Here is a 14,010-nt window from a genome sequence, read left to right as displayed (position 1 = left end):
CCCCACAGCTACTAACAGCCTTCGCTGGCATATGGGAAAGAGATACATAATGGATGAGGCCTGCAGACTTCAGGGTGGCTGCCTCGGTCTCCTCCTTCTCCTTCGTCACAACCATGGGGACTTTTGCTCCAGGCACATGGCAAGGCGGAGAGAGGGAACCGGGTCAAGCCCCTGCCCGTCTCCTCTCCCCCCACTCGCCTCCCCAAGCCCTGAAAATTCCATGGCAGGTAAGGGAACAGCATTGGCCACTCTTTGGGTTTAGGCTGAACTTCTCTGAATGTTCAGAAATAAAACCTTGGGGAAAAGAAACCGGCACAGGATGAGTTTGACACATGGGGGGGGGGGGGGGGGATGGAGACCTTACCCAAGCCCCGCAGTCCATCCTGCAGGCACGACAGCGGATAGCTAAACAAAATTAGGGGATGTGGATTTAATGAAGATTAGCAGGGGCTGGGATCAGCCGAGCGCCTCTCGCCATATTTGCTGCACACTTGGGACCATGACCTCATTTTGGATAAATGAGTTATTTGGAGAATCAGAACTCAAATAAACAAGTCCTCATGCAGAGGTTTCAGGCACATGAGCTGGCATTTTATCTGCCAGATCCAGATGCAGGATTAGTCTGTAGAAGCGGCCCTAAAATTCAGGGTTCTGCAGCTAACGCCAAGGCCAAGTAGTTGGGAGGTGGCTGAGCAAGAAAGAGAAGGATCCGTGGAAAAGATTAACATTTGTACCCAAGTTCAGGGGAGGCGAGTGCAGGAGTAAGCTGGTAGGCTGCAGTTCATGTAACTGCACAGATTAGGAAGGGCATGCGTGCATTTGTGCGTACATACAGTTTGTTTACAAAACGTATAGGCCACACCACGCAAACGTATACAGCCAAACATGAAAAAAGGAAAAGGCAAACCAAAAAGCCCAGCAAAGGCTGGTATGTCCGTGCAAATGAATTTTGAGCCACAACTTTAAAGTTGTTCTGTTAAAATCAGCGGGCCACTTCCAAAACTTACAGCTGGTGGGTCATGACAATCCCCATTTGTATCGTTCTAAATTAAACAACAACATGGATACAGCAAAGCAGACCGACCCTGTACAGACAGAGAGGAGCCCAGAGTTCCTTCAATGTTCCCACATGTGCATGGAATCAAACTTGTGCCATAGGCAGAGTCCGTATGGGACTGTGTCCCATTAAGTCTCTGTATGTATATTATACTCTGAGCAAACTGCATAATTAAGTGCAATTGTTCTTAAATTATGCACACTGCAATATTAATCGTATATAGATTTATGGCCATAGCTATACCTCACACAACCAAAAGAACTTAGGCCTCAAGATGCTCACTCTTTTCCTACAAAATTAGGCAAAGACCCCTTAGTGCTGGCAGTAAATTTAAAAAAAATATGCAGAGCACTTTCAAAAGAGAGACCTAGTTGAGGAGAAGCAGAAACAATCTCTTCAACCACAGTTATCAGAAGCGCCAGTTCCTGTTCCCAAAAATCCACAGAGCAGTCCGTTTACGAAGCTGCCGTTCAGATGAATAGAAAAGTTGTTTACAGTTTTCAATTAAGTTTCTATTGATAGCCCCAAACTGTGAAAGTTTATAAATATCTTAATGAATTGTTTGTAAACTCACCTGAATGCTCGTCTCAACACTGAATAAATGTTTATTTATGGGCTCCCTAATTCCAGACTCCTTCCTCGCTCCACACATTGTTCCCTTTTGCTTTTTTTTGTGCACGGATTCAGCGCTACTCTCCATTTCCCTCAGGACAGGGAATTTTTCTCCCAGCCCTTGCTGCCCACACCAGGTTCTACATATTACTGTCCACATTGGAACATGTAAGACACACTGTTAGGTTAGCAAAATTCTCCTTGAAACGGAAAGCAAAATTTTAGTGCAACAGAGTAAGATAAAGCTACAACACAGAGGGCACTCAGATCTGTCTGACCAGAGGAAACGAGAGATTTAGCCTGCCTGCCTTGGGATATACACATATGCGCTTGGAAAGGGATTCTTCCACTAGCTGTTCAAGCGTACAGAGGTTCCTCCAGCTAAGTTTGGACGCATCAGCCCTGCAGCTACAGAAAAGCGCTACGCCCTATATCAGAGAGAACTCTTTCCCACTTGCTAGCGGAGACGGCTGTGGAGCATTCCAGGGAAAGCCTGAGAAATGCAGAGGCAGAATTCTCTACTGCACCGCCAGAGAAGGTTATATTTTTGCACAGCAACCGATCTCTTGAAACTGAGCCAGGAGGAGCGATCGGCCGGGCAGCCTCAGCTCACTATTGTGTTCTCCCTACAAGTCTCTTCTTGGCAAACAATGGAACTTCCCAAAGTTTTGCCTCTTAATTTTAGAATCCAAGAATGGCCTTCCTCGTATGAGATTCAGATTTTCGCGGCCCACAATTTCAGTTGGTTGGAGGGAAGAGACTAGCAAATTAAGTTTTACCTGTTTTTCGAGTGTGTTTGTGTGTGTTTTATTGCACTTTTACATGTCTTGGACCTTTGAAAGCAAGCAAGAAACATGAAAAAAATCATCTTCAGCAGAAGGGAATTAAACAACCTCATTTTAAAAATCCACCAAATGCAGAATGTTGGATTGAGATGTGGATGCTAGAGGTTGCTTGCTATAGTTTGCAAATTCCTTGGAAGACCTCAATCGTGCCTACAGCCAACCATTCCTACGCCTATATCCAGTGGTGGGATTCAGATAATTTAACAACCAGTTCTGGTGCTGGGATTCAAATAATTTAACAACTGGTTGTTTACAAGCACCATTTTAACAACCGGTTCTACCGAAGTGGTGCGAACCTGATGAATCCCACCACTGCCTATATCTAACGGATACCTGAATGTTAAAAAATAATATCTAACTACTATTCACACCATGTTTTGGGTTTACAAACATTATAAAAATTGATATGTGCATTAAAACATTGTCTAGCATTTTGTTAGGTGTGCCTGTACTGAATCCACAATAAAATAGATATTTCATAATATTGTTTCTGAATGGTTCCGCATACGAGAGACGTCGATGGATGGGCGTACTTCTAGCTTTCTAGTGCTGCTAGAGAGCAGAGGAGTCCAAGAGGAGCTCGTCCAAATCTCAGACTTAGCCTGACAATACCGGGGCCTGCAGAGATCAGCAATCTTCTTAGGGCATCCAAACAGTGTGCCCCAAGTTTGGCACAGTATTTTTGAGAAACAGGCCTCTGCGTTCTGCGCACTGCAAAGGATCGAAGGATGTGCCTCTCGAATCGTGCTGTGAAACTGCTGGGGGTGGGAACACGTTTTGGCTGGGAATAGCAGGATATGAATTATTCTGGTTGTGCTCTACCATCAGACGATACACACGAACATGATCCACTACACTAGACACAGCAAGTGCCACACAGAATGGCTACACAGTCTACACAGAGCGGGTTATTGTCCAGAAAATCCACAAAAGCTGGCTGGAACCAGCAGACTTAGGTAGATCATCCTCATGCTATATTGCACAGGGCGGTACATCCGCACTGCCTGTAGGTCTGCTTATACATACCAGATATAACTGCGCTGCAACATAATATAAGAAATCCTAGTACAGATTGTCCCCTCCAACTAACACAATTTCTTTGCAGTTCCTTGGTGGACACTTCAGACATTATACACCTGATTGCGTCCAGGAGTCTAAAATTAAAAAAAAAGTAGGCAGACTTCTAAAACAGCTCCGGATCATAACGAAGGAGCAAACCACTGGCTGAGATCATGGCGATATTACGTACTGTGGCCTCTTATGCTATGTCTCGTGTACAATAATGGTATAATAGCGCAAGGGTCATTTATTAAATTTTTTCAGAAGTATTGCTAAAGCGTATTAAATTTGCACACACACACACTCACCCAGCAGATACGTGTCCTCTGTGACATAACTCCCCGCCCCCAACCAACATACTACATGGAAAGTGTTGATTCTACATTAGCATTTCATATATTCCCCATCATTCCCTATCCCAGCCTCCCGCCCCATGGAAAAAAAAACCCCACTTTAGCAATTTCTTTCCATGGATGGCAGGATGGAACGGGCACCAGGTGAAAGGAACCTCCAGAGATGCCACCAACCACATGGAAGCCGCAAGTGTTCTCCTCCGCCACAAAAGAAGCCACACGCTCACGCAGCTGATGGACAGTGCAAAAGAGAAATTTGGTGCCACAGCAACTCGGGCCCAGAACAGCTATTCAAAGCTCGGCAAAGCAACTCACACGGAAATAAATGGGAGGGCCACAACCTGGATCAGGACTGTGCCCCAGCAGCACAAGAGGGAACCCGGGGGGAAGACAGCCTCTCGTGCCGCTGGATCCAGAGGCAAGCAGCCTGCGGAAAAGGGGGTACCATCCGCAGTTGAGAACGGGACACAGACATGAATATCTACCAGGGAAACAAAATTCTCAGCCCCAGAAGCCGAACAAAAGAACTCCAGTTCAAAGAGGGAAGGGGAGGGGGGCAGGCAGGGGAGCTCCCCTTATCTACCGAGGGCATTTGCCAGGGCTCGAGCCAGGTCTGTTTAATTCACCGGGCACAAATAAAGGGCAGCTCTTTCAAGGACCTCGAGGCGTTCCTTCCCAGAGGCAGAAATGAAACTGGACTCCCAGGCTTGGCACCAGCCCAAGGGCAGGACAAAAAGCAACGAACCGAGCGCTGAAGCAGCACCCGAATTTCTCTTTGCAAAAAAAAAAATGGCCTCCAAAATCCATGCCACGCTGATAGCCCTGGACTAAATGGCCGGTCACGGAGGCCGATGGGCCACCTGCACGGAGTGGCAGGCTGTGGCTCTCCGTTGAAAATCCTGGGACAGCGCAGAAGTAGATGCAAAAGTCCCCCAGGCCAGGAAACTACATATGCAGCCTTGCCCTTAAACAATCCGTGTGGGTTTGATTTTCATTTCTTTTGCAGGAACTGGTGCACAGTCATGATTTTGCTACTTTGCACGTCACCGTTTCATTGTCTGGTGCTCACAATTAGACGAAATAAGAAACAAAAAATACCTGGGAATTTAAAAACACACACCAAAATAAATATATGTGCCTTGGGGCCATTTTTTAAAAATCCCTCACCGGTTGGTAGTTGGAGAAGACTGAAGGGATACTGTGTGAGAGGCAAGAAACTAACCCTGTAATGTAGGCCTCAACCGACATGCCCAGAATTATACCCCCTGCTGCCTCCAAAAAAATGTGGGGAGCGGGAGAGGGCAAGGCACACAGAGACAGTCAGATAACACTGTTGACAATTATTAATGTAATCTAATGAGCAGAAATGGGGAGACAGAGCCCTGCTTTTTTCTCCAGAGTTGTACATAAGGTTTGAGTAAAATGAAAGTAAAATACCATATGCGTTATTTGCACGTAAAATAAAATAATACAGTGGGGTTTTTTTTCCTGCAATTGGACATATTGCAAATCACAGATCTATAGAAGCCTCTTTTCTTTCATTTTAGCCAAGCATCTACGGCGTCTATTTTAGAGCCGGCCAGATTGACACACGCGGAGGAGGTGGGCGAAAGTTTCCACCGGAGGGAAAGCGGCGGAGGGTCGGCGGGCGCCTCCACCTGCGCGCCGGCAACCTCCCCCCCGCCCGTTCCTTCGTGCCGCTTCCCCGCCACGGGGGAAGCCACCCCGCGCAGCTTGGTCGGCCCGATCCCAGCGCCCCCGCCCCCACCCCTGGCGGCCAGCCCCCCACCCCCAAGCGTCCGGGGCAGTGCGCGGCCGGCCGGGAGGCAGGCAGGCAGGCAAACTCGGCCAGGGGAGCGCCCCGACGGGCCGGCCGGTGCCAGAGAGTGATCGGGGGAGGCGCGGGGCGGCGGGAGGAAGAGGCCGGCCGGCCGAGAGCCCCGCACCAGCGCCGGGAGAGCCAGCCCGGGCCCGCGACCACCCGCCGGGGGCCCCATCCCTGCCGCCCGGCCAAGAAGATCCGATCCGGGCCGGCGTCGGAGAACTCGGGGGAAGAGGAGCCCCGCTTGCCCCGCGTTCCGCTGCGGCTGCCAGGCCTGGCCGGACGGAGCTGCCGCCTCGCTGCCCCCCCCCCCCGATCGCTCCCGGGGCCGAGTCCCGGAGGGCAGAGAAGACCCCACCGCTGTCCGCCAAAGCCACCCCGTCGAGCCCCGCCGCCGTTCTCCGAGCCCCTCCGCCAGCCGGCGCCCCCTCCCCATGCCCTGCTGGCCCCCTCGGGCCACTCCTCCCCTCCCCCGCCGCGCCCTTTCCCGCGCTGCCCGCCACCACCACCCCCGCGCCGGCCGCAAGGGGCTGGGTGCCCGGTCTGCCGCCCCGCGCCCGGCGGAGGGGGGGGGGAAGGGGCGGCGCGGGTCCGGGGGGCGAAGGGGCGCGGGTGCGGACGCTTACCTGGGTTAGGCAGTAGGGCGAGTACATGGTGCCGTCGGGGCGCGAGGGGGGCCCTCCGCTCAGCGGGCGCGCAGCAGCAGAGCCATCGTCTCCGCCCGCCGCCGCCCCTGTCGCCGCTCCGCTCGCCGCTCACTCCATGCGGGCCGCCGCCGCCGCAGACCCCGCCCGCCGCCGCCGCCGCCACCCCTGAAAGTGAAAGTTTGGACAAAGTTTGCCAGCCGCTCAGCCGGGGAGGGGAGCGGAGCCGAGCGGAGGGAGGGAGGGAGGGAGAGGGAGGGAGGGAGAGGAAAGCCCCGGGCAGCCGCGCCCCCCCCCCTCCGCCCCGCACGCGCCCGCCCCCGCGCACACGCCCGCCCCCGGCGCTGCCTGGCTGGCTGCTGCTGCTGCTGGTGGCGGCGCGGCGCTCAGACGCTCCTCCGTCGGCCGGGGCGCAGGGAGAGCCGGCAGCGCGCAGCAGCGACGGGGCGGGCGGGTGCAGCGCGGAGATGCCCGCCCTCCCGCCGGGTCGCTTGCCCCGTCTTGCCGTGGGGAGGGCGCAACGCCAGGCAGGCCTCGCACTGGCCACACCTGGCGGCAGGATCGCTCTGCACGGCTGGCGCTGCCGCAAACTCCACAGGCAAGCTCCCGGACGTTGGGCCGCCCTCCCGTCGCCCTCCTCCTCCTTCCCGCCTCAGCACGGCGAGCGGATCAGGGCCAGGAGCCCCCGACTCCCCCCTCCTCCTTTCAAGATTGCCGGCGAGGCTGAGCCTGGTTTTACCTGGAAAGGCCTCCTGCGGGGGGCTGCCAAAGGGCGGGCGGATGGAAGCGGGAGGAGGGAGGGCCGGGAGCAACTGGGATCGGTTGATGCCCGGTCGGCACTGCCAGGGCAGCGCGTCAAACGCCGTGACTCGTGCCGGCGGCCCAGGGTTGGAGCGGGGCGGGGGTGGGCAGGCCGAGGCTCCCGGAACAACAATCCCGCAGCATTCAGGTCTGGGTTCTTCAGCTGCACCCCCCCTGCACCCCCCCTGCTCCGTGGAGCTGCCAACTGAGCTGTTCCGCCGGGACTTTGGGGAGGCTAACCGTGGATTGTCCGCCCCCTCTTGATGCCCATGTGCCATCCGGGCGTACCATCTGCGACGATTCCCTCCCAGGGGTATATGGAGCAGGGATTTGGGGTTCAGAGGCCATCATGCCTCTGCTACTGATTTTATTTTATTTTAATGCACCTTCGTGATTTATATTGTTTATATTTTGCTTTATCACTGTTTGTTGTTGGTTTTATTGTACCCCGAAGGGCGCAGGGCGGTCTACACCCCCCCCCACCCCCCCCCCCCCCCATCCCCCCCCCCCCCCCCCCCCCCCCCCCCCCACCCCCCCCCCCCCCCCCCCCCCATCCCCCCCACCCCCCCCCCATATTATTATTATTATTATTATTATTATTATTATTATTATTATTTTAAAAAAACAGAGCCCAATCACAAGGCTAGAATTGGATTCAAATTTTAGCCCCAGGGGTGTATCTATTGAAAATGGCACCCAGGACAAGCTCCCAAATGCCCCCTCCAGCTGCTCGGGCTGCCATGCCCCTCCCTCCACTAGCCCCCAGTCAGATTCCCCTCACTGCTCCATGCTGCTGCCTCTGCCAAAAAACCTCTTTTGGTAGAGGTACTTTTAAAATTTGGAGAATTGTTGCTGGATGGGTTTTGTGAGCATAAAATGGAAGGGAAATGTATGGTCCCCACAGGAGAGGAAAATGGCATGTTAATGAAATGTTAATGAAAATCCTCAGCCCCTTTGAACCTGGTGGATCAAAACTTACTACGTAGACTGATTGTGGGTTTTCCCCATCCCCCCCCCCCCCCCCCCCCACCCCCCGCCCCCCGCACCCCCCCCCCCCCGTCCCCCTCCCCTCCAGACCCCCCCCCGCCGCCCCCCCCCCCCCCCACCCCCCCCCCCCCCCACCCCCCCCCCCCCCCACCCCCCCCCCCCCCCACCCCCCCCCCCCCCCACCCCCCCCCCCCCCCACCCCCCCCCCCCCCCACCCCCCCCCCCCCCCACCCCCCCCCCCCCCCACCCCCCCCCCCCCCCACCCCCCCCCCCCCCCACCCCCCCCCCCCCCCACCCCCCCCCCCCCCCACCCCCCCCCCCCCCCACCCCCCCCCCCCCCCACCCCCCCCCCCCCCCACCCCCCCCCCCCCCCACCCCCCCCCCCCCCCACCCCCCCCCCCCCCCACCCCCCCCCCCCATAAGAGCAGCTGGATTCTAATCTGGAGAACCGGGTTTGATTCCCCACTCCTCCACCTGAGTGGCAAAGGCTTATCTGGTGAACCAGAAGTGTTTCTGCACTCCTACATTCCTGCTGGGTGACCTTGGACTAGTCATAGTTCCCTCAGAACTCTCTCAGCCCCACCTGCTTTGCAAGGAAGAGGAAAGGGAAAGGACCGTGAGTCTCCTTACAGGAGAGAAAGGTGGGCTATAAATCCAAACTCTTATTATTATGACTATTTGACTTGGAACAATGTGGAGATTCTTCCTCCTGATGAAACAGCTGCTTAGAAACTCTCAGCCTGGCTGGCATTGTTGTGCCCTTTCTACTCCCTCCATTCGAAACCTTGCTAAGCTGTGACTGGGAACAGGAATGTGACCAGGGAACGGCCTCATTGCACTGTGCCCGAGCCAGTTGCTTCGCGTTCGCCTCGGAGAAAGCTGCCTCAACACCCTAAATCGCCTTGGCTTCTGCGGAGAAAGGCCCTCAGGCCAAAAAATCCACTGCAATATCTCAGCAGCTGTATGTATGAGTTGGAACCCAGCTGCAAACTAATAGCTGTCAGGAAGGAGAGGGCCGAGGGATGAGCGGTCAACCTCTGGGCACGGAGTCCGTTTGGGTGTTTTGCATATATTAATAGCTCTGGCCGAAGTAAGGCAATGGTTTACCATCTCACACCCTGCCAGAATGTCGCCTCCAAAGGGACAGAGACTGCTAGGAGCCAAATGGCTAGATTGTAAACCCTTCCTCTTGTAGCGGGAATGACTGGGGTGGGGAGGCAGAATCTTCCAAGGAGAGATTATAAACTATCTGTTCACGGGGATGGGGCTTGCTTCCATCTGGAGTGGCTGTTTGACAGGCACAAAGCCCTGAAGGCGTTTGCTCCAGGATTCCTGCATGGTGCGGGACCCAGACCACGAGGAGAAATCTCAACTAAGAACTGAAGGCAATGCTGAACTTCAACTGTGTCAGCTTCAAGTAATACTTGCCTACTGTATTTAATTGGGGGGGCGGGGGGGAGGATAAGTGCTGAGCGTAGAGGAAGAGGACTGCGTATTTTCACCTTGTCTTTGTGCCCTTGCTCAGCCGGAATGCTTGAAAACACTGGGTATTCTAATAATTCGAGCGCGATAATTTGAGCGCTGTATTTTAACTTTTTACTTTGTACGATATTTTATCTATCCACTTGTTTGCTGTTAATGTTGTGAACCACCCTGAGCCCTCCGGGGGAGGGCGGTATATAAGTGGAACAATAAATAAAAAAATAAAATAATTCATTTGTTAAACTTTAAAAGTATTTTGAATATTCTAAGGCTGATCTCTGAGAAATGCACCCTACTGATTTGCTCTTGCTATCCGGCAAGGGGGAGGGAGGGGCAGTAAGTTTGCTAACCATCCCTAGAGCACGACAGCACCAAATTGTGAAGCTGTAATATATTGCCCCTGTTCTGGTTTCTTGGAGCAGCACAGGAGCAGCAGCAACAACACAAAACCACTAAACGACAACACAGGTACAGGTGTGATTCTATTTAGCAGGAGATGCTCTCAGAGTCACCTGTGGCAGTTTCTTTTTGGCACCTGGGAAGTGAGGGGAAGGGGAGTGGTTCCTCAACTGAGACTTGGGGTGGCCACGGGGCTTTCTGACAGGGACCAACCAGACAGAACAGAGAGGCTCACAAGTCTCTTCCTTTAAATGTGGTGGCACCATTGGAATAAGAATGTGCAGACATTGGTTAAAAATAAATGGGCAGTTTTCATGCCATTGTGCGCTTCTATTATGGAAAGGGCCATGCCCTTGTTCCAGCAGCAGTCAAAGTTTTTAATTCAAAAATAGAAGCTCAGTTACTATATGGTGTTCCCATTTGGTTGAACGCAGTGGATGACTCTTTGAATATGGCTCAATCAAAAATTTTTCGTAAAATCATGGGCCTTCCAAATTGTGTATGTTATGCGGCTCTCTGCTTAGAACTGGGACAAAATTCATTGGTCTACAGGGCTTGGTCGAGGGCCTTTAAATTTTGGCTGCACTTGCATTATACACATAATAAGCACTCTCTGGTTCACCTAATACTATCAGATACCCAGAGTAATTCATGGTTCTCACTGATAGAGAGGAAGATCAAATCAATTGGTATACCACTTGACTCCCTTCTACCTTTAACTTGTTCAGAATCGTATAAATTATTAAAACAAAAATTGTTGGTGAAAGAATGGAACTATTTAACTCTGGCAGCGAGGAAAACTTGTTCACCTTTACATCTATCAATCCCCTTACAACATAACAGAATGGCCTCCTATCTGTGTCATCTGACCAATCCAGACTCCGTATAAGATATTTTTCACTCGCTCATTTCAACAAGCCTTCTGCCATACTACGAGGTAGATATAACAATCTAGAAATGTGCAAAAGGGTGTGGTCTATGTGGTGCAAAATCAATTAGAAAACATTAACTCACCAATCATTCCATTGTCCTAAATCGGCAAGTATTAGAGTCAAATACTCCAGGTTAAGTTTCTATGATAATTTGTTTTAGCTGAGCTGAATAAACTAAGTTATAGACTATTGTTCTTATTAAATAATTCTGATGTTACATTCTGTAAAATGGCTGCAAACTTTCTGCTGGAAATATCCCATAAGCAACAGTATGCATGAATCAACTTCATTTGTTATATGTTGCAAGTTTGTATTTTGGTGCGATTTAGATGTGATTTTATACTGTTTATGCCAAATAAAGGCTAAATGATTAAAGTTTTGAAATTTGGTGCAGAATCGCACGTGCACAAGCAGAGCCGTGGGTTTGCTTTTATTTTTTTCACTATAGTGTGTGGTGAGGCTAGCCAACATGGAACTAATGGAGCAGTTGAGGTTCATGACGACGAAGCAGTTTGGGCTAATGCGAGGAAAGACGTTGAAGGCGAGGATCTGTCTGCGAACAAGTTCAAGATCTTCTTGATACTTTTTCTTACGCAGGCAGGAGCTACTGAGCTTGCACGCAGTCACCTGGTGCCAGCTTCAGCTGAGCGCCCAGACCAAGGAGCAGAGATTCAGCTCCAGGAACTGGAGTTCAAGAAGCTGCGGTTGCTAGCAGAATCCGAGGACAGGAAAGAGTGAACCCGAGGAAGAAGAAGAAGAGTTTGGATTTATATCCCCCATTTCTCTCCTGTAAGGAGGCTCAAAGGGGCTTACAAACTCCTTTCCCTCCCTCCCCCCCAACAAACACTCTGTGAGGTGGGTGGGCTGAGAGAGCTCCGAAGAACTGTGACTAGCCCAGGGTCACCCAGCTGGCATGTGTGGGAGTGCACAAGCTATTCTGGTCATCACAGAATGATTTTAAACTTTGATACTCCTGTCTGCCCTGCACTCCTTTTCAAGAAGAGACAATATCTTGCCAGTCGTTTCAATGTTTTTATTGGGAGGGTTTTTAAGGACTTTACAGTGAATAAATTGGTGGTCTACAAATATGATAAAAAAGAGATGGGGAAGGAAACAGTGCTCCCAGAGCTCCCTGCGCCCATCAAGGCCTGTCCCTCTCTATCGCCAACGACTGAGAGTTTGACTGACGAGTGGAGGAACATCGAAATGCTAGCAGAAGAGACCACAAACAACATGCATGTAGCCGACTGCCAGTCTCTGTGCAACTTTTATCCAGTCTGCCCTACCCTGGTAGACCCTGGATTATTTACCACCAAGACCACAACTCCACAACCTCAGAGCCTTTGCAAGATCTATCACCAGCGGACTGCTCTGAACCCCTGCGTCTGGTTCCCCAGATAAGCCTCCACAGCTCAAGTGGCACAGCAGGGAATCAAACCTGGTTCTCCAGATTAGAGTGCACCTGCTGGAAAGTGGAGGTAAAGCTCCAGTAATTCTAGGAGCATACCAGACATGAGAAATTAAGTCTTGAGACCCAGGGCAGGAGGAGGAGCAGAAGACCCAAGCCTGGGAACATGAGGCAGAAGAAAGACCCCTCATGGAGAACTGAGAGCAGCGTTCCTGGAGTGCGAGGAGCAGGTTGAGAAATGCCAGCAGAAGCTGGAGAAGCTGCCTGGAAATGGAGCAGGGCAGAGGTTGCACCAAAAAGAGAGCCAGTGTGGTGTAGTGGTTAAGAGCAGGTGCACTCTAATCTGGAGAACCGGGTTTGATTCCCCACTCTGCCAATGGAGCTGTGGAGGCTTATCTGGTGAACCAGATTATAATATTCCAACTTCAGAGGCCGTGGTGTTGAAACGGTTCTGGGTGGGGCCAGATTATTTCAGGAAGCAATGAAAAGTTGTGGGTCCCACAGGCAAGGCAAGGCTTCAATGAGTGGGGGGGGGGATTATAAAAGTGGAAAACAAAGTTTGAGGAGTATGAGGTGAGCAGCAGTGGCGTAGGAGGTTAAGAGCTCGTGTATCTAATCTGGAGGAACCGGGTTTGATTCCCAGCTTTGCCGCCTGAGCTGTGGAGGCTTATCTGGGGAATTCAGATTAGCCTGAGCACTCCCACACACGCCAGCCGGGTGACCTTGGGCTAGTCACAGCTTCTCAGAGCTCTCTCAGCCCCACTTACCTCACAGGGTGTTTGTTGTGAGGGGGGAAGGGCAAGGAGATTGTCAGCCCCTTTGAGTCTCCTACAGGAGAGAAAGGGGGGATATAAATCCAAACTCTTCTTCTTCTTCTATGAGCTGCTGTTTCAACTTTGCCCGAAGGTTCAGTTTTAGTTCCGTTTACCCAAAGAGTTAAAGCCTCTCGATAAAAAAGCAACAAGAGAAGAAGGCTGCGATGGAAGCTGCTGATACAGCTGATCAGCTGGTGCTGAATAAAGAGGGTTTGGGATGGATGAGAGAGGCAAGAGATCCCAGAGGAATGGAAAGGAACCACATTCTGAAAGGGAGAGGGCTTCTGCTCTGGGAAAGAATTGGTAAGCCCTCATATAGCTAACTGCAATCAAACTTCCCCATCCGTTGCAATTGTTCAAAAGGCTGAAGAGAAGTAAATGGTGATGGTTTTATCAGTGCCAGTTTCTCATTGTTATGGAATCAACAGGAGCCTGGTTGGTGGCTGGAGGGGGGCGGGGCAGGCGCTACTGGGAGCCCATATGGCTCAAGAGTCAGATGTTAATGGGGGTTGTAGAAAGGAGAGCCTCTGTTTCTCTGGTAGGTTTCTCTGACATCCAAAGATTCTACCAGAGGCCCCTTCCGCACACGCAAAACAATGTGTTTTCAAACCACTTTCACAACTGTTTGCAAGTGGATTTTGCTATGCCGCACAGCTTCAAAGAGCACTGAAAGCAGTTTGAAAGTGCATTATTCTGCATGTGCGGAATGAGCCAGAGACTTTTGCACCATTCCCTTAGGGCATAGGAAATGGAAGAAGAAGAGGAATAGTAGTTTGGATTTATACCCCAACCTT

General features: G+C 51.8%; 1 protein-coding gene across 1 annotated transcript in view; it reads right to left on the bottom strand.

Moving 5' to 3' along the window:
• Positions 1 to 6,636, bottom strand: part of NFIX (nuclear factor I X) — a 259,293-nt gene extending 252,657 nt beyond the window's left edge. Inside the window, exon 1 of the mRNA XM_048491594.1 lies at positions 6,375 to 6,636. Within this exon, the coding sequence (XP_048347551.1) occupies positions 6,375 to 6,401 (27 nt within the window). The 5' untranslated portion in view covers positions 6,402 to 6,636. The remainder of the gene's footprint in view (positions 1 to 6,374) is intronic.
• Between the last annotated feature and the right edge of the window lie 7,374 nt (positions 6,637 to 14,010).

The sequence above is a fragment of the Sphaerodactylus townsendi genome, linkage group LG03, assembly GCF_021028975.2.
Source record: "Sphaerodactylus townsendi isolate TG3544 linkage group LG03, MPM_Stown_v2.3, whole genome shotgun sequence".
NCBI lineage: Eukaryota > Metazoa > Chordata > Lepidosauria > Squamata > Sphaerodactylidae > Sphaerodactylus > Sphaerodactylus townsendi.
Note: the sequence above shows the minus strand (reverse complement) of the source record. Positions and strands in the feature narration are given on the sequence as shown.